The sequence below is a fragment of the Oncorhynchus mykiss genome, unplaced genomic scaffold (assembly GCF_013265735.2).
Source record: "Oncorhynchus mykiss isolate Arlee unplaced genomic scaffold, USDA_OmykA_1.1 un_scaffold_189, whole genome shotgun sequence".
NCBI lineage: Eukaryota > Metazoa > Chordata > Actinopteri > Salmoniformes > Salmonidae > Oncorhynchus > Oncorhynchus mykiss.
Window position 1 is genome coordinate 364022 of NW_023493675.1, and position 21419 is coordinate 385440.

Sequence of the window (21419 nt, forward strand, 5' to 3'; positions counted from 1 at the left end):
CAGGGATGTTCTCTGTTTAGTAGAGCCAGATCAGAGGCAGTAGAAATGACCAGGGATGTTCTCTGTTTAGTAGAGCCAGATCAGAGGCAGTAGAAATGACCAGGGATGTTCTCTGTTTAGTAGAGCCCACCAGATCAGAGGTAGTAGGAATGACCAGGGATGTTCTCTGTTTAGTAGAGCCAGATCAGAGGCAGTAGGAATGACCAGGGTTGTTCTCTGTTTAGTAGAGCCCACCAGATCAGAGGCAGTAGGAATGACCACGTAGATTCTCTTAATAAGTGTGTGAATTTGAATATTTTCCTTGTCCTGCTTAGCATTCAAAATTGTAACGAGTACTTTTGTGTGTCAAATGTTGCATATAAAATCTTTAGTACCTCGGCATTGTGTTATATGTTAGAATGTCTAATTAACAACTATATTGTTTACATTAACAATGTTGTTTTGCCAAAATAAACTGTTACCTGCATCTGTCTGCAGACGATACAGTTGTTTACTATATTGCCCACCCTGCTGATCAGGCTCTATCTGAACTACAGTATGCTGATCAGGCTCTATCTGAACTACAGTCTGCTGATCAGGCTCTATCTGAACTACAGTATGCTGATCGGGCTCTATCTGAACTACAGTATGCTGATCAGGCTCTATCTGAACTACAGTATGCTGATCAGGCTCTATCTGAACTACAGTATGCTGATTGGGCTCTATCTGAACTACAGTATGCTGATCGGGCTCTATCTGAACTACAGTATGCTGATCGGGCTCTATCTGAACTACAGTCTGCTGATCGGGCTCTATCTGAACTACAGTATGCTGATCAGGCTCTATCTGAACTACAGTATGCTGATCAGGCTCTATCTGAACTACAGTATGCTGATCGGGCTCTATCTGAACTACAGTATGCTGATCAGGCTCTATCTGAACAACAGTATGCTGATCGGGCTCTATCTGAACTACAGTATGCTGATCAGGCTCTATCTGAACTACAGTATGCTGATCGGGCTCTATCTGAACTACAGTATGCTGATCGGGCTCTATCTGAACTACAGTATGCTGATCAGGCTCTATCTGAACTACAGTATGCTGATCAGGCTCTATCTGAACTACAGTATGCTGATCGGGCTCTATCTGAACTACAGTATGCTGATCGGGCTCTATCTGAACAACAGTAAACATATTTACCAGGTATTGCTTGTTACAGAAGACTACTGTTGTATATTGAATAGCCATTCATCCCTGTTACACCTCCTTGGTGTGATGGTTTTCTATGTCTGTACCCAGTGTGATTAGTGGTTTCCATGAAGTTATTACCCCCTAAACCAGAATGTTAACCAGTTTTCTATGTCTGTACCCAGTGTGAATAGTGGTTTCCATAAAGTTATTACCCCCTAAACCAGAATGTTAAATGACCTTTATGATATTTTGTACCACTATTACTTTGGGGTTGGAATCCCCCTCTGTCAACATCCACACTGTGAACACATCCTTAACATTCATCAACCTGCACTATCTTCATCCCTGAACTAGCAACATTAACTATTGTCTATTGTTATTCTCAATGACATTCCTGGCCTTATGAAATCCTAGCTAAATACAATGTTCCCACCCGTTTTCATGTCTTTGGTTATGCAAACATTTGTTTATTAGATTATATTTCTCATTAAGATGAATATAGTTTTAATTCTGCATGGGTCACGCATTGCTTTGGTCAGGTGTTCTCTTAAGTGAGTAAGTGTCAATGATTTTGTCAATGATTTTAATCAGAATATAGTAATGATGCTCTCTCCTCAATCACTTCCAATGCCTTTGGAAAGTATTCAGACCCCTTGACTTTTTTCAAATTTTGTTACGTTACAGCCTTATTCTAAAATGGATTAAATATAACAATTTCCTCAACAATCTACACACAATACCCCATAATGACATCACAATACCCCATAATGACATCACAATACCCCATAATGACATCACAATACCCCATAATGACATCACAATACCCCATAATGATGAAGCGATAAAAGGCTTTTAGAAATTTTAGCAAATGTATTAAAAACAAAAAAACATAAATCTTATTTACATAAGTTTTCAGACCCTTTGCTCTGATCCTCGTAATTGAACTCAGGCGCATCCTGTTTCCCATTGATCATCCTTGAGATGTTTCTACAACTTGATTGGAGTCCACTTGTGGTCAATTCAATTATTATTGGGCTATTGTGTGTAGATTGATGAGGAACACATGTAATTTAATACATTTTAGAATAAGCTGTAATGGAACAAAAGGGGTCTGAATATTTTCTGAAGGCACTGAACAAACATTGAATATTTTCTGAAGGCACTGGACAAACATTGAATATTTTCTGAAGGCACTGAACAAACATTGAATATTTTCTGAAGGCACTGGACAAACATTGAATATTTTCTGAAGGCGCTGAACAAACATTGAATATTTTCTGAAGGCACTGGACAAACATTGAATATTTTCTGAAGGCACTGGACAAACATTGAATATTTTCTGAAGGCGCTGAACAAACATTGAATATTTTCTGAAGGCACTGGACAAACATTGAATATTTTCTGAAGGCACTGGACAAACATTGAATATTTTCTGAAGGCACTGGACAAACATTGAATATTTTCTGAAGGCACTGAACAAACATTGAATATTGTCCGAAGGCGCTGAACAAACATTGAATATTTTCTGAAGGCGCTGAACAAACATTGAATATTTTCTGAAGGCGCTGGACAAACATTGAATATTTTCTGAAGGCGCTGGACAAACATTGAATATTTTCTGAAGGCGCTGAACAAACATTGAATATTTTCTGAAGGCACTGAACAAACATTGAATATTGTCCGAAGGCGCTGAACAAACATTGAATATTTTCTGAAGGCGCTGAACAAACATTGAATATTTTCTGAAGGCGCTGGACAAACATTGAATATTTTCTGAAGGCGCTGAACAAACATTGAATATTTTCTGAAGGCGCTGAACAAACATTGAATATTTTCTGAAGGCGCTGGACAAACATTGAATATTTTCTGAAGGCGCTGGACAAACATTGAATATTGAACTCACTTTCAAAAAGCTCCATGAGGAAGAAAGGATTCCCAGATGATCTTTTAGATGTTCTGTCTTCAGGATGTTCTGGGTTGATGGCTGTTTGAGAGGGAGGGGCAGTTGAGTGAGCTGGGGCCTTTTTATTGCCCTTCCTCTGGGAGGCTGACAGCTTGTGACATGATGAGAGAGTGAGAGAGGGTCGACCTGTAAGATATTCAGCTTGTGACATGATGAGAGAGTGGAAGAGGGTCGACCTGTAAGATATTCAGCTTGTGACATGATGAGAGAGAGTGAGAGGGTCGACCTGTAAGATATTCAGCTTGTGACATGATGAGAGAGTGAGAGAGGGTCGACCTGTAAGATATTCAGCTTGTGACATGATGAGAGAGTGAGAGAGGGTCGACCTGTAAGATATTCAGCTTGTGACATGATGAGAGAGTGAGAGAGGGTCGACCTGTAAGATATTCAGCTTGTGACATGATGAGAGAGTGAGAGAGGGTCGACCTGTAAGATATTCAGCTTGTGACATGATGAGAGAGTGAGAGAGGGTCGACCTGTAAGATATTCAGCTTGTGACATGATGAGAGAGTGAGAGAGGGTCGACCTGTAAGATATTTTGTGTAAACGTACTTCTATTTGAAGAGGTTTTTGACCATTCAGGGACCTAATCTCAAACACTCATGAAAACAACATGACAACATCTAATATATCTATGTTTATTTTTTCAAGGTTTCTGATTTGTCCCTGTGTTTTTTCTGGTTTTTCGCTCTCAAAATCACACCGGAAGTAGACAAACAACAACATTAGATGTTCTCAACAATAATTCAACCACATCAGGAGACCACTTTTGAAGTCTGAGAAAAATAGAAAAACAAATCTTAGATATTTTAATTTTTGGGGTGAAGATAACAATAACTTGCAAGCAGTTCAGTTCAGTTCAGAATAACTATGGCAAAAAATGAATACAAATTATACCACCACCCAAAAGGGCACTTCAGAGACTGGAAGGGCAAAGGGGCTTGTGCTCTACAAAGGTAGAGCCCTGTCTGTCCATGTCCTATCTGTCCTTAAACAAAGTGGGCACTACTTCATGAGGCAACACCAACACTCACCTAAATAGTCCATATGCCACTGGGTGAGAGAAGTTTTCATTGTTTTTGGGCAGCATTATGTGAGGTGTTAATATGTGTTGTTAGCGATGAGCCTTGGTCAATTGAGCTTGGAATATGCCACCATTGTCAATCTGTCACCTAATCCTACCTAATGAGCAGGCCAAACCTGGAGGAAAGTATTGGCTGCAAAGAAGTAAGAGAAAGCATAACATCTGGTTGTTTTTAAATGACTTCTTATAACATTGCTTGCCAGAATAGACGTTTTAATGGATCCCCCCCCCCCCCCCCCCCCCCCCAGTCTGCGTTACCCACACCAGTCAGCAGGCGGCGATGTGAGTCCTTCAGGTGATGTTTCTTGCGTGACGTAAAATCTAGTGGACGGAACAGTAGGCTTCTTCAACAGCGACAAAAGGCTTTCTGATTCAGCCATCGCGGTGGTTTGCTAGCAAACATAAAACTGAAACGTTTAAGATCTTTCGACCAATCTTGTGTATATTCATCTTAGTGTTTAGAACATCATTCTGTTTACCTATCTACTCGTTCATTTAAACGCAATTTGCTTGTTAAATTAGCAAATGTGTTACATTGGTTCTGCACTAGGCTAATCTCCCGGAGCATTTTTTATTTTTATTTATTTCACCTTTATTTAACCAGGTAGACTAGTTGAGAACAAGTTCTCCTTTACAACTGCGAACTGGCATGAGCTCACTAAACTTGAAGGAGAAAGAAGCTCTGAGGAAAGGAGAGGAAGAAGCTTTCAGGATGAAAAAGGAGGAAGAGGAGGCTATCACATTGAAAGAAGAAGAGGATGATATTACAGTGAAAGAGGAAGATGGGAAAGAGGTTGTCAGCGTGGAAGAGGAGGTAGAAGCTTTCAGAATCAAAGAGGAGGAAGATGCCATAACATTGAAAGAAGAGAATGTGGAGAAAGAAGAGGAAGACCCTTTTAGAGCAAAAGAGGAAGAGGAGGCTATCTCAATAAAACAGGAGGAAGAAAACGTTTTGGGAGTGAAAGAGGAGGAGACTGAATACCCGATTAACACCAGTGAGTACTCTCTTAAACACAGGGGCACAAACTATGCAGTTCTTGAACTAATGTGTTGTTTTCAAAGGGCATTCTACTGAAGTTCTACACTTGAATATGTTGTTCAGTAATGTAGGAATTGTTTATTAAGGGGCAATCTGCCATCGGTTCATATATTTTTGGGACTTTTAAATGAGATGTATTGAATTCTCTGGGTGGTCTACATGTTAAAGTGCACCTCATCTAATATAACAGGCTTTTAAAATTCAATATAGGTGCATAATTTCTACTAAAAGGCACGACCCTTTAACATTTGCAACACAAACAGTATTTTACAAAATCATGATGAAAGTTTTAGGCTCTTTTTAGACATATTCATGCCTCTTGTAAGTCTCTGTGATTGTAATAGAAGATCATAAGTTTACCATCAGTTTGATGTTCTCATTCACACAGGAGAGAGACATGACTATGGTGGATCCTCTGGGGAGCCTCAACAACATCCTGATGCTGACGAGGCAGAGAAGAGTCTCTCCAGATCAGAACACCAGATGGTACAGCTTGGTCTGGTCTAGCATACAGCTTGCTCTATCGGGGTCTGGGCTGGGTTTCTGTAAAGCACTTTATGACAACCGTGACATCAGCATCTATAATGACATGTGTCTGTGTCCCCTCTTTATGGTTACCAGGACAACGCTAGCCCTTCCTCCCTCCCAGAGTCCCCATGTCATGCCTCTCCCGGTAGCACCTTACTGCTGGGTATGAAGAGGTTGTCTGTGCTGCTGGTGGACTGCAGGAAAACAATGGGGCTGAGTGGAACTGTGAGAGGAGGAGAAGAGAAGAAAGGATCAGATTTGATACATCAAAGTAAGTGCTGTAGTTTAGTTTGAACAAATACAATAGATCTGCCCACTGGTATCTGTTACCAGGACAACCAGTGGAGTTCTGTTAGTTGACAGGAAGATAGACTGGTGGATATGGATGTTATGAATATCATAACACTGAAAAAGGATTCTGCCAATGAAAAGAGAGAAACCAGTAGACCATATAAAACCTTGATGAAAGTTAGCTTTAGAGAGGAACCAATAGACCATATAAAACCTTGATGAAAGTTAGCTTTAGAGAGGAACCAATAGACCATATAAAACCTTGATGAAAGTTAGCTTTAGAGAGAAACCAATAGACCATATAAAACCTTGATGAAAGGTAGCTTTAGAGAGAAACCAATAGACCATATACAACCTTGATGATAGTTAGCTTTAGAGAGAAACCAATAGACCATATAAAACCTTGATGAAAGTTAGCTTTAGAGAGAAACCAATAGACCATATAAAACCTTGATGAAAGTTAGCTTTAGAGGGAAACCAATAGACCATATAAAACCTTGATGAAAGTTCGCTTTAGAGAGACAGTTTCAAGATGATCTGATGTAAGGTGCTTGTTTTACAAACACTTTTTCTCAAAACATTATCGATGTTACATTGCCTGTCCCAGTCAACCCCCCCCCCCCCATCTTCACAAGACTCTAGAACACACAAACTAAACTCAAGACACTTCAATGTGGTCTGTATTGCTTAATTAACATCTGATCTGCACAACAAATATATAGTTTAAAACCAACTCTGTAAGCCATTAAATATTTATAAATGAAAAGCATTTTTTGTGAGACTTGGCCTCCGTCAAATATATATTTTAAAACAAGCTTCTTTTTTTGTCTTGGCCTCCGTCTCTAATGGACCAAATTTACTCAATTTCCTACTTTATCAGGACAAATGAACTCCAACATACAGACCTTAAAGAACATGGTTTAATATATATACTATATAGACCTTAAAGAACATGGTTTAATATATATATACTATATAGACCTTAAAGAACATGGTTTAATATATATATACTATATAGACCTTAACAGAACATGGTTTAATATATATATATACTATATAGACCTTAAAGAACATGGTTTAATATATATATATACTATATAGACCTTAACAGAACATGGTTTAATATATATATACTATATAGACCTTAAAGAACATGGTTTAATATATATATATACTATATAGACCTTAAAGAACATGGTTTAATATATATATATACTATATAGACCTTAAAGAACATGGTTTAATTTGGAAATTACTAACTTTTTTGACATCAGTGTGCTGCTAACAGTTTAGCTTCCTCCTCTGTCCCCATACTGGACTCAAACTAGTGATCCTCTGCTTCTCATCACATGTGACCGTTCTCCTTGACAATGAATCGATGGAGCGATACAAAAGGTACCAGTTGGACAGCTCCATCTGTGACGTTTCAAGCTGTGGAGTGAGCTTACGGCGCGTTCTCACCTCCGTTACACATGTTCAGGTTGACTTTCCCACTGAATACACCATATATGAACGCTGCCCACTCAATTACTGTTGTTCTTTACACAACCGGGAAAAAAGCCTTTTGGACCTAGACTTGGCGCTCTGGTACCGCTTGCCGTGCAGTAAAAGAGAGAACAGTCTTTGACTAGGGTGGCTGAAGTCTTTGACAATTTTTAAGGCCTTCCTCTGACACCACCTTGTATAGAGGTCCTGGATGGCAGATTGCTTGGCCCCAGTGATGTACTGGGCCATTCGTACTACCCTCTGTAGTTCCTTGCGGTCGGAGGTCAAGCAGTTGCCATACCAGACAGTGATGCAACCAGTCAGGCAGGATGCTCTCGATGGTGCAGTTGTTGAACCTTTTCAGTCTCCTGAGGAATAGGCTTTGTCGTGCCCTCTTCACAACTTTCTTAGAGTGTCTGGACCATATTAGTTTGTTGGTGATGTGGACCTCAAGGAACTTGAAGCTCTCAACCTGCTCCACTGCAGCCCATTGATGAGAGTGGGGGTGTGTTCAGTCCTCCTTTTCCTGTAGTCCACAATCATCTCCTTTGTCTTGATCACGGTGAAGGAGAGGTTGTTGTCCTGGCACTACACGACCAAGTCTCTGACCTCCTCCCTATAGGCTGTCTCATCATTGTTGGTGATCAAGCCTACCACTGTTGTCATCGGCAAACTTAATGATGGTGTTGGAGTCGTACCTAGCCGTGCAGTCATGAGTGAACAGGGAGTACACACCCCTGAGTGGCCCCCGTGTTGAGGATCAGCGTGGCTAATGTGTTGTTACCTACCCTTACCACCTGAGGGCAGCCCGTCAGGAAGTCCAGGATCCAGTTGCAGAGGGAGGTGTTTAGTCTCAGGGTCCTTAGCTTAGTGATGAGCTTTGAGGACACAATGGTTTTGAATGCTGAGCTGTAGTCAATGAATAGCATTGTCACAATCATGTTCCTTTTGTCCAGTTGGGAAAGGGCAGTGTGGAGTGCAATAGAGATGGCATCATCTGTGGATCTGTTGGGGCAGTTTGAAAATGGAGTGGGTCTAGGGTTTCTGGGATAATGGTGTAATGTGAGCCATGACCAGCCTTTCAAAGCACTTCATGGCTACAGACGTGAGTGCTACGGGTCGGTAGTAATTTAGGTAGGTTACCTTAATTAGTGTTCGTGGACACAGGAACTATGGTGGTCTGCTTGAAACATGTTGGTATTACAGACTCGGTCAGGACAAGGTTGAAAATGTCAGTGAAGACACTTGCTAGTTGGTCAGTGCTTGGAGTACACATCCGGGGAATCCGTCTGGACCTGTGGTCTTGCGAATGTTGACCCGGAACAGCTAATGCTTTCATGCATGCTTCAGTGTTACTTGCCTCGAAGCGAGCATAGAAGTAATTTAGCTCATCTGGTAGTCTCGTGTCACGGGGCAGTTCTTGGCTCTGCTTCTCTTTGTAGTCTGTAATAGTTTACAAGCCCTGCAAATATCCAACGAACCTCGTAGCCGGTGTAGTACGATTCGATCTTAGTCCTGTATTGAATCTTTGCCTGTTTGATGGGTCGTCGGAGGGCATAGTGGGATTTCTTATAAACTTCCCAGATTAGAGTCCTTGAAAGCGGCAGCTCTACCCTTTATCTCAGTGGGGATGTTGCCTGTAATCCATGACTTCTGGTTGGGGTATGTACGTACAGTACAGGTCGACCGATGTATGATTTTTCAACGCCGATTCCGATTTATTGGAGGACCAAAAAAAGCTGATACCGATTAATCGGCAGATTTTTATATATATATATACACTGCTCAAAAAAATAAAGGGAACACTTAAACAACACAATGTAACTCCAAGTCAATCACACTTCTGTGAAATCAAACTGTCCACTTAGGAAGCAACACTGATTGACAATAAATTTCACATGCTGTTGTGCAAATGGAATAGACAACAGGTGGAAATTATAGGCAATTAGCAAGACACACCCAATAAAGGAGTGGTTCTGCAGGTGGGGACCACAGACCACTTCTCAGTTCCTATGCTTCCTGGCTGATGTTTTGGTCACTTTTGAATGCTGGCGGTGCTTTCACTCTAGTGGTAGCATGAGACAGATTCAACAACCCACACAAGTGGCTCAGGTAGTGCAGCTCATCCAGGATGGCACATCAATGCGAGCTGTGACAAGAAGGTTTGCTGTGTCTGTCAGCGTAGTGTCCAGAGCATGGAGGCGCTACCAGGAGACAGGCCAGTACATCAGGAGACGTGGAGGAGGCCGTAGGAGGACAACAACCCAGCAGCAGGACCGCTACCTCCGCCTTTGTGCAAGGAGGAGCAGGAGGAGCACTGCCAGAGCCCTGCAAAATGACCTCCAGCAGGCCACAAATGTGCATGTGTCTGCTCAAACGGTCAGAAACAGACTCCATGAGGGTGGTATGAGGGCCCGATGTCCACAGGTGGGGGCTGTGCTTACAGCCCAACACCGTGCAGGACGTTTGGCATTTGCCAGAGAACACCAAGATTGACAAATTCGCCACTGGCGCCCTGTGCTCTTCACAGATGAAAGCAGGTTCACACTGAGCACATGTGACAGACGAGACAGAGTCTGGAGATGCCATGGAGAACGTTCTGCTGCCTGCAACATCCTCCAGCACGACCGGTTTGGCGGTGGGTCAGTCATGGTGTGGGGTGGCATTTCTTTGGGGGGCCACACAGCCCTCCATGTGCTCGCCAGAGGTAGCCTGACTGCCATTAGGTACCGAGATGAGATCCTCAGACCCTTTGTGAGACCATATGCTGGTGCGGTTGGCCCTGGGTTCCTCCTAATGTAAGACAATGCTAGACCTCATGTGGCTGGAGTGTGTCAGCAGTTCCTGCAAGAGGAAGGCATTGATGCTATGGACTGGCCCGCCCGTTCCCAAGACCTGATTCCAATTGAGCACATCTGGGACACATCTGCACGCCCAATTTTTCAGTTTTTGATTTGTTAAAAGAGTTTGAAATATCCAATAAATGTCGTTCCACTTCATGATTGTGTCCCACTTGTTGTTGATTCTTCACAACAACAAAAAAATCTTTATGTTTGAAGCCTGAAATGTGGCAAAAGGTCGCAAAGTTCAAAGGGGGCCGAATACTTTCGCAAGGCACTATATATATATATATATATATATATATTTGTAATAATGACAATTACAACAATACTAAATGAACAATGAACAATTTTATTTGAACTTAATATAATACATAATAAAATCTATTTAGTCTCAAATAAATAATGAAACATGTTCAATTTGGTTTAAATAATGCAAAAACAAAGTGTTGGAGAAGAAAGTTAAAGTAAAATTGTATCATGTAAAAAAAGCGTTTAAGTTCCGAACATGAAACATGAAAAAAGTTCAATATTCCCAGTTAAGACGTTTTAGGTTGTAGTTATTATAGGAATCGACTATGTCGACTATGTCTCTCTATACCATTTGTATTTCATATACCTTTGACTATTGGATGTTCTTATAGGCACTTTAGTTTTGCCAGCCTAATCTCAGGAGTTGATAGGCTTGAAGTCATAAACAGCGCTGTGCATCTCAGCATTGCTAAGAGCTGCTGGCAAACGCAGTAATGTGCTGTTTGAATGAATGCTTATGAGCTTGCTGTTGCCTACCACTGCACAGTCAGACTACTCTGTCAAATATCACATCAGACTTAATTATAATATAATGAACACAGAAATACGAGCCTTTGGTCATTGATATGGTAAAATCTGGAAACTATCATTTTGAGGACAAAACGTTTATTCTTTCAGTGAAATACGGAACTGTTCCATTCCTGTTGCACAGAACGCAAGAGAAGTGACAATTTCCAATTTAAAGAAATTAATGTTTACAGGCAATATTAAATATTAATATTATTATTATTATTATATTACTAAATTTTTTTTTTTTTTAAATATTACTTGTGTATCATACTTAGGCAGCCTTTTCCCTTTTCTCAGTTGTGGGTTGTTGTCTTCGTTTAATATTTTATCGAACGGGTGTCTAAATATTATTCTAAATAGTCAATAGAAACATATTTTGACTTGTTGAAACAAAGTTTCAAGTTTAGATTTTCAAATTCCTATCTCTGCATGTTGAACGAGTGGATTACACAAATCATGGCGCCAACCATACGAACATTTTGGGATATAAAGAAGGATTTTATCTAACAAAACGACGATAGCTGGGACCCTTTGGATGACCAATCAGAGGAAGATTTTCAAAGAGTGAGTGAATATTTAATCGCTATTTGTGAATTTATGAAACCTGTGCCGTTGGAAAATATTTTGATGTGGTCTAAATATTGCTGTTACGTACCTTCAGTCACAGAAAGCGGATCCCTAACCTTGAATTATCTTCATCAGATGACACTCATAGGACTTCATGTTATACAATACATGTATGTTTTGTTTGATAAAGTTCATCTTTATATAAAAAAATCTGAGGTTACATTGGCGCGTTACATTCACTAGTTCCAGAAACATCCAGTGATTTTGCAGAGAGCCACATCTTTTCAACAGAAATACTCATCATAAATGGAGATGATAATACAAGTTATACACATGGAACTATAGATATACCTCTCCTTAATTCAACCGCTGTGTCAGATTTCAAAAAAACATAACGAAAAAGCAACCCATGCAATAATCTGAGACGGAACTCAGAACAGAAGCCAAATTAGCCGCCATGTTGGAGTCAACAGAAACCAGAAAATACATGATAAATGTTTCCTTACCTTTGATGAACTTCATCAGAATGCAGTCCTAGGAATCCCAGGTCCACAATAAATGCTTGATTTGTTTGAAAATGTCCCTTATTTATGTCCAATTCGCTACTTTGGTTAGCGCGTTTGGTAAACAATTTCAAAGTCGCAAAGCGCATCTGCTATAACGTGACAAAATGTCCAAAAGTTCCGTAACAGTCAGTAGAAACATGTCAAACGATGTACTGAATCAATCTTTAGAATGTAGTTTACATACATCTTGAATAACGTTCCAACCGGAGAATTAGAATGACTTCAGATGACCGGTGGAACGCTGGTCCTTCCCCTGTGAACGCGCATAGTGAAAGCATGGTCAACTCGTGGCAGTGGTGACTATTTCCTGTCTCATTCGACTCCCCTTCACATTAGTCATCAGACAAAGTTCTATTGACTGTTGACATCTAGTGGAAGGCGTAGGAAGTGAAAACTCATCCATATCTCGCTGTCATTTCAATGAGAGCTTGGTTGAAAATCTGCCACCCCCAGAAAAAATCCAAACAGGAAGTGGAATTTCTCAGGTTTTTGCCTGCAATATAAGTTCTGTTATACTCACAGACATAATTCTAACAGTTTTAGAAACTTCAGAGTGTTTTCTATCCAACACTAATAATAATATGCATATATTAGCAACTGAGACTGAGGAGCTGGCCATTTACAATGGGCACCTTTTCATCCAAGCTACTTAATACTGCCCCTGCAGCCATAAAAAGTTAAGATCAAATTCTTATTTACAATGACGGCATACATCGGATGACGCTGGGCCAATTCTGCGTCGCCCTATGGGACTCCCAACAATGGCTGGTTGTGATATCATGACTCGGTGAAACAGTTTTTAATGTCCCGTTGGTAGGATATACGTGATCGTACTTCGTCTTTTATTATTGATTGATTGTACGTTGGCTAATAGAACTGATGGTAAAGGTAGATTGCCCTCTCGGCGACGGATCCTTACAAGGCACCCAGACCTCCGTCTCTTTCTCCTGTGAATGACGGAGATGAGGGCCTTGTCGGGCGTCTGAAGTTTATCCTTCCCCTCCGTCTCTTTCTCCTGTGAATGACGGAGATGAGGGCCTTGTCGGGCGTCTGAAGTTGATCCTTCCCCTCCGTCTCTTTCTCCTGTGAATGACGGAGATGAGGGCCTTGTCGGGCGTCTGAAGTTTATCCTTCCCCTCCGTCTCTTTCTCCTGTGAATGACGGAGATGAGGGCCTTGTCGGGCGTCTGAAGTTTATCCTTCCCCTCCGTCTCTTTCTCCTGTGAATGACGGAGATGAGGGCCTTGTCGGGCGTCTGAAGTTTATCCTTCCCCTCCGTCTCTTTCTCCTGTGAATGACGGAGATGAGGGCCTTGTCGGGCGTCTGAAGTTAATCCTTCCCCTCCGTCTCTTTCTCCTGTGAATGACGGAGATGAGGGCCTTGTCGGGCGTCTGAAGTAAATCCTTCCCGTCCGACTCATTGAAGAAAAAGTATTTCTCCAGTACGGGGTGAGTAATCGCTGTCCTGAGATCTCGTAGATGTTTTCGGTTATAAGACACAGTGGCAGAAACATTATGTACAAAATAAGTTACAAATAACGCGAAGAAACATACGCAATCGAATAATTGGTTGCGGGATCGTAAAACTTCAGCGCCATTCTTCACATATGATCTATTACATAATAAAACACTTTTCAACCCATATGGTCTATTACATAATAAAACACTAACCCATATGATCTATTACATCATAAAACACTACTCAACCCATATGATCTATTACATCATAAAACACTACTCAACCCATATGATCTATTACATAATAAAACACTAACCCATATGACCTATAACATAATATAAGTCTAATAAAACATATACAAATATCATGTCATAGTGAATTCATGACATGTAAATGAACAAGCCTTTTCATCCTTTATAATATGGCTATACAGTGGGGAGAACATGGCTGTATATATATATATATATATATATATGACTGAACAAAATATAAACGCAACCATTTCAATGATTTACAGATCATATACGTCAGTCAATGCCAATACATTCATTAGGCCCTGATCTATGGACTTCACATGACTGGGCATAGGCCCACCCACTGGGGAGCCAGGCACAGCCAATCAGAATTAGGCCCTGATCTATAGACTTCACGTGACTGGGCAGGGGCGTAGCAATGGGGGGGCCTGGGAGGGCGTAGCCACACCCACTGACGAGCCAGGCCCAGCCAATCAGAATAAGTTTTTCCCCACAAAATGGCTTTATGACAGAGAGACGTTCTACTCCGTTTCATCAGCTGTCCAGGTGGCTGGTCTCAGTCTCCCGCAGGTGAAAGAAGCCTGATGTGGAGGTCCTGGGTGGGTGTAGTCTGCGTGAGGCCGGTTGGAAGTACTGGCAAATTCTCTAAAACGACGTTGGAGGCAGCTTATGGTAGAGGAATTTACAGTACCAGTCAAAAGTTTGGGCACACCAACTCATTCCAGGTGTTTTATTTGTACTCTTTTCTACATTGTAGAATAATAATGAAGACATCAACTATGAAATAACACAAAATGGAATCATGTAGTAACCAAAAAAATGTTAAACAAATAAATATATTTTATAATTTGAGATTCTTAAAATTAGCCACCCTTTGCCTCGATTGCCTCACTTTACATGTTGCGTTTATATTTTTGTTCGGTGTAGTTTCTATCAGTTTTAGAAACATATGATGATGTCATAGTGAATTCATGTGAATGAACAAGCCCTGTCAGACTTTATAATATGGCTGTATATAAACTTACTCTATATAGTTACTATCAGTTTTTAGGAACATCTACACAAAATATTTCACCTTATTTTTTTTACTTTAGCCAAAATGTCATGACATCAGTGACAGTCAAGATAGAAAACATTACATAGCGTGCCGAACCCTTTCAACAACGGGGAGATGTTACTGATGTGCTTTCTGTCTTCGACATAAAAACAAGTTTTGCACTTCCACACAAAATTACTTCTTTAGTTATTTTATGTTTAAGGAAGTGTGTAGGTCACATTCTGTATCATACAGCTATGAAAGTTATATATTTAGAACCACCTGCTGATTGGAATCCAGCGACGTCTGTGTCATAGAACTGTTTCGTTTTTTGTGTTCTGACTTGTAAAACAGAATGAATAAAATATGTAATGTAAACATTATCAGTAATTACTAGGAAACTCTACAACATTTGTTTTAATGTCACACCAAGATTGTTAAAACTGGCCTTAGGTTATTGAGGGATCTGATTAGGATTTACTCTCGTAGCAAGGCCGTTTTATCATGTGGAGGTTTCATTCAGGTCTCTATTTTAAAAAAACACACTATCTTTGGCAGGAGAAAGACCAGACTCAGAGGAACCAGAGCCAGGGACGTCCAAACCAGCAAGAAGACACCAGTGCTCCCACTGTGGAAAGGGTTGTAACCGGTTATGGGACCTGAAACAACACGAGATAATACACACCGGGGAGAAGCCTTACCACTGCTCCCAGTGTGGAAAGAGTTTTAACCAGAAAGGACACCTGATCCAACATAAGAGAATACACACAGGGAAGAAGCCTTACGACTGCTCCCAGTGTGGAAAGGGTTTTAACCAGAAAAGCTACCTAAAAAAACACGAGAGAATACACACAGAGGAGAGGCCTTACCACTGCCCCCAGTGTGGAAAGAGTTTTACCTACTTGTGTAATCTGAAAACACATGAGAGAATACACACAGGAGAAAAGCTGTACTGCTGCTCCCAGTGTGGAAGGAGTTTTACCCACTTACGTAACCTGAAAACACATGAGAGAATACACACAGGGGAGAAGCCTTACCATTGCTCCCAGTGTGGAAAGGATTTTGCCCACTTAAATAACCTGAAAACACATGAGCAAGTACACACAGGTGATAAGCCTTACTGCTGCTCCCAGTGTGGAAAGAGTTTTAACCAGAAAAGCTACCTGAAAAAACACGAGAGAGTACACACAGGAGAAAAGCCTTACCACTGCTCCCAGTGTGGGAAGGGTTGTAACCAGTTAGGTGACCTGAAACGACATGAGAGAATACACACAGGAGAAAAGCTGTACCACTGCTCCCAGTGTGGAAAGGCTTGTAACCACCTAGGTGACCTGAAACGACATGAAAGAATACACACAGGAGAAAATCTGTACTATTGCTCCCAGTGTGGAAAGGGTTGTAACCACTTAGGTGACCTGAAACGACATGAGAGAATACACGCAGCAGAAAAGCTGTACCACTGCTCCCAGTGTGGAAAGAGTTTTACCCACTTACGTAACCTGAAAACACATGAGATAATACATACAGGGGAGAAGCCTTACCACTGCTCTCAGTGTGGAAAACGTTTTATCCACTTTTGTAACCTGAAAACTCACGAGCAATTACACACAGGGGAGAAGCCTTACCACTGCTCCCAGTGTGGAAAGAGTTTTAATCAGAAAAGCTACCTTAAAAAACACGAGAGATCACACACAGTAGAGAAGCCTTGTCACTGCTCTCAGTGTGGAAAGGGTTGTAACCAGTTAGGGGACCTGAAACGACATGAGAGAATACACACAGGAGAGAAATCTTACCACTGCTCCCAGTGTGGAAAGGGTTTTAACCAGTTAGGGGACCTGAAACGGCATGAGAGAATACACACAGGAGAGAAGGCTTATCGCTGCTCCCAGTGTGGAAGGGGTTTTAACCAGTTAGGGGACCTGAAACGGCATGAGAGAATACACACAGCAGAAAAGCTGTACCACTGCTCCCAGTGTGGAAAGAGTTTTACCCAGTTATTGAACTTGAAAACACATGAGCGAATACACACACAGGGGAGAAGCCTTACCACTCCTCCCAGTGTGGAAATCGTTTTGATCAGTTAGGTAACATGAGAACACATGAGATAAAACACACAGGAGATCAGGATGTAGGCTACTGAACAGTAGGAAAGAGGACAGATTTAGGCTGCTGAACAGTAGGACAAATATATGCCTCTGAACAGTGGGACATCGGAGAGGTGCAAGCCTGATACGTGGTGGAGAGTAGGCTGCAGAGACTCGGGAAATTTGTGTTAGGTATTGACTTTCCAGTGTTTTCTCTACTGCATGTATTCTTATGTAAATAAACTTATCTCAGACTGATTTTGGGGATAATTAAGCACTGGCCCATAGGGATGTGTATCACAGTATCATAGGGAATCATAGGGGTGTGTATCACAGTATCATAGGGAATCATAGGGGTGTGTATCATAGGGAATCATAGGATATCATAGGATATCACAGGGATGTATATCATAGTATCATAGGATATCACAGGGATGTATATCATAGTATCATAGGATATCACAGGGATGTGTATCACAGTATCATAGGATATCATAGGGATGGATGTGTATCATAGTAGTGTCCTGAATGGTCCTATAATGTAAACTTCCCAACAGGAAATAAATTCTAAACAAAATAATTTTCACTTTTAAGTTTCAATTATATTTTCATCAAACTAACAAGCAAATACTTGATGAATCTATTGTCACTAATCAACTTGCAAGCTTCCACAGATCAAAAGAAACTTGCAGATTGATGGCTGGGGCCCATCCGATGACAAGAGTCTGGGAAGATCCAATAGCCATATTTGACACATTTGTTAGAAGTAGTGTAAGATGGTAGTGTCTGTAATTTTACCATTTGTTAGAAGTAGTGTAAGATGGTAGTGTCTGTAATTTTACCAAAATGAAATTGTATTGGTCACATATACGTGGTTAGCAGATGTTTTTTGCGGGTGCAGCGATATGCTTGTTCTTCTAGCTTGGACAGTGCAGTAATATCTAACAGATTACGCAACATATAACCAATACACACACATCTAAGTAGGAATGAATTAAGACTGAATACGTATATGGACGAGCGACGTCAGAGCGGAACGGACTAAGTTACAGTGGAATAGTATAGAATACAGTATATACATATGAGATGAGTAATGCAAGATATGTAAACACTATTAAAGTGACTAGTGTTCCATTCCTTAAAGTGGCCAGTGATTTCTGGTCTATGCCAATAGGCAGCAGCCTCTAATGTGCTAGTGATGGCTGTTTAACAGTCTGATGGCCTTGAGATATAAGCTGTTTTTCAGTCTCTCGGTCCCAGCTTTGATGCACCTGTGCTGACCTCGCCTTCTGGATGATAGCGGGGTGAACAGACAGTGGCTCGGGTGGTTGATGTTATTTTTGGCCTTCCTATGGCATCAGGTGCTGTTGGAGGTCGAGAAGTTTGCCCCCCCCCGATAATGCGTTGGGCAGATCGCACCACCCTCTGGAGAGCTTTGTAGTTGTGGGCAGTGGTACAGCCCGACAGGATGCTCTCAATTGTGCATCTGTAAAGGTTTTGTGAGGGTTTTAGGTGTCAAGCCAAATATCCATTAGCCTTCCCGGCTGTATGGAATGAAACAAAACAATTCCTGAGCAAATAACGTAAAACAAATAGTACAAAAACAAACAAAATACCGCAGAGTTGTTTAATTAAGAACTAATCATCTCCGTCGACGCCATCATTTTACATCTATAGCTAACACAATAGTTAGCAAGTTACCTTGTCAATCAGGTTGCTATGGGGGGGGGGGGGAGGGTCATGTCCAGCAGTTTTACTCACAGCAGGGTATTCAAGTAGATTTTTTTTTTCATTTGAAAAGGTGTCTTTTTAGTGAACTGTGCTGGAGTGGCTGAAAGAACTTGACCGTTCCATAGCAACGGGCCTTGACAAGATTCCTGCCAGATTTTCTAAAGGATGCTGCGGTATTGTCATGAGTAACTCACATTGTGACTCCGTCTCTTTGAACTAGGGGTATTTCCCCCAGTGAACTAAAACCTGCAAGGGTCATTCCTTTTATATTTAAAAAAAAAGAGAATACGTTAGATCATGGAAACTATCGGCCTAACTCTCAATCCCGTGTGCTTTATCGAAGGTCACGGAAAAAGATTATGTTCAAGCAGATTGACAGTTCTATTTCCTTACATTACCTATTATATGAGCTCCAATTTGGCTTCAGGAAATCCCATTCCACCTGACACCCGCCTACTATATCTGACTGAGGGCATAAGGAAGGAAGTAGACGGAGGAACATTTTGTGGTACGGTTATGTTAGATCTTCAAAAGGCGTTCGATACAGTGGATCTTGAGATTCTGTTCATCAAACTAAGAGCCATGGGCTTTAACTTCTTAGGGCTTGGGGGCAGCATTGGGAAGTTTGGATTGGCTTTAACAATTTAGCAGTGAAATGGGGTCAGCCCTTACCTGCAAGGAAGAAAACAGATGGTGGAATGTGGATGGGACCCTGTCTAAACCCAAAATCTGGAACTGCGGGGTTCCCCAAGGGAGTATACTGGGTCCACTTTTATTTCTATTGTATATAAATGATCTGAAATCTGCCTGTACATGTGACCTTTTCCTATATGCAGATGATTCAAAAATGTGGTTGAGAAAGACAAAGGGGATGTCAGCTCAGGGATTTGAACTTGCAACCTTTCGGTTACTAGTCCAAAGCTCTAACCACTAGGCTACTCTGCCGTCCCACCTAAAGTAGGTGGAGGGGAGAGGGAAATGCCCGGTATGGCATGTGGTCTGCTTTTTTGGTGCCTGTTGTTTATTATATTGTGATTGTCTTGTGTATATATATATATATATATATATCTGTTAAGCATGATTGTGTTATCCTTCATGATTTTCTTAAATTGTATGTGGAGGCGTCACCAGCTGGAGCAACCTTATGTATGTGTTTTACAAATTGTCTATTAAATTCAATCAATATACATGTTCATATTAAGCTTCTACTTCTGTGTACAGGAAAGTATTATTTGTAAGATGGAATAGAAAATATATCAACTTATTGTTAAATTATTATGACGTTCTTTCCAACACAAAAAGTGTTGTAACGATTGTTTCCAAACTGCGTTACCCACTCCAGTCAACAGATGGCGATGAGCGTCTTTTAGGTGATGCTTCTTGCGTGACGTATAATGGACTGGACGGGACGCTTCTTCAGGAACAACAAGGCGCCAACTCTTTCAACCACCTCGGTAGCCTGCTAGCCAACATAAAACTGTAAGATTGATTATTTAGACCATGTTAATGTACATTAGCTAATCTCAGTGTTTTAAACAAAATTCTGTTGACGTATCTACTGGTGAACTTTAACCTAATGTGCTTGTTCAATTTGCAAACTTTAAAGATTGATACTGAGGTTAGCACTAGTCTATTATCTAATGCTAAATAACTAGCTAACATCCCGGACCATGAGCTCACTAAACTACAATTCCCCTGCTAAAGAAGAGGAGGTCTGCTGGACGGAGAAAGAAGCTCTAGAGCTGAACATTGTCGTAAAAGAAGAAGAAGAGGAGGCTGTTATAGTGAAAGGAGAGGAAGAAGCTTTCAGAATGGAAGAGGAGGCTGTTATAGTGAAAGAAGAAGAAGAGGATGTTGCTGTGAAAAAAGATACAGAACCTTTAGGAGTGGGAGAGGGGATAGAGGCTGCCAGAGTGGAAGAGGTGGTAGAAGCTGTCAGGATGAAAGAGGAGGATGTTATAGGGGAATGAGAGGAAGAAGATGCTGCCTCAATAAAGGTGAAGGAGGAAGTCGTTTTGGGAGTGAAAGAGGAGGAGACAGAAGATCCGATTAACACCAGTGAGTTCTGTCTTAAAAACACGTGTGTTTTTAAAGGGGCATTATACTGAAGTTCAACACTTGAATATGTTGTTCAGTACTGTAGGACATGTTTAATTGCCATTGGAACATATATTTTTGAGACTTAAATGTGAATCAATTGTTAAAGGTGCAATCCGTCATTGGTACGTATATTTTTGTTACTTTTATATTAGATTAATGGAATTTTCCATGTGGTCTATATTAAAGTGCTCTTCATCTAATATAACAGGCTTTTAAAAGTCAATATTGGTGCATCATTTATACTTAGAATATCAAAGATCAATGGGACGCAAAATTCACCCAATTCATCGAATGATCCTTTTACATTTGCATCACAAACAATATTTTATAAAATCAGCCGTTTTTAGGCCCTTTTTAGACATATTAATGCCTCTTGTAAGGCTCTGTGATTGTAATAGTAGA

At 40.9% G+C, this 21419-nt stretch overlaps 1 protein-coding gene across 1 annotated transcript; it reads left to right on the plus strand.

The window, feature by feature from the left end:
- Positions 1 to 5893: 5893 nt before the first annotated feature.
- Positions 5894 to 16937, plus strand: LOC118947684 (zinc finger protein 501-like; the record flags this gene model as incomplete). The annotated part of the gene is made up of 2 exons (XM_036972656.1): positions 5894 to 6055; positions 15661 to 16937. Coding segments are annotated over exons 1-2 (1383 nt in total), but the record flags the coding sequence as incomplete, so codon positions are not given.
- Positions 16938 to 21419: the final 4482 nt, after the last annotated feature.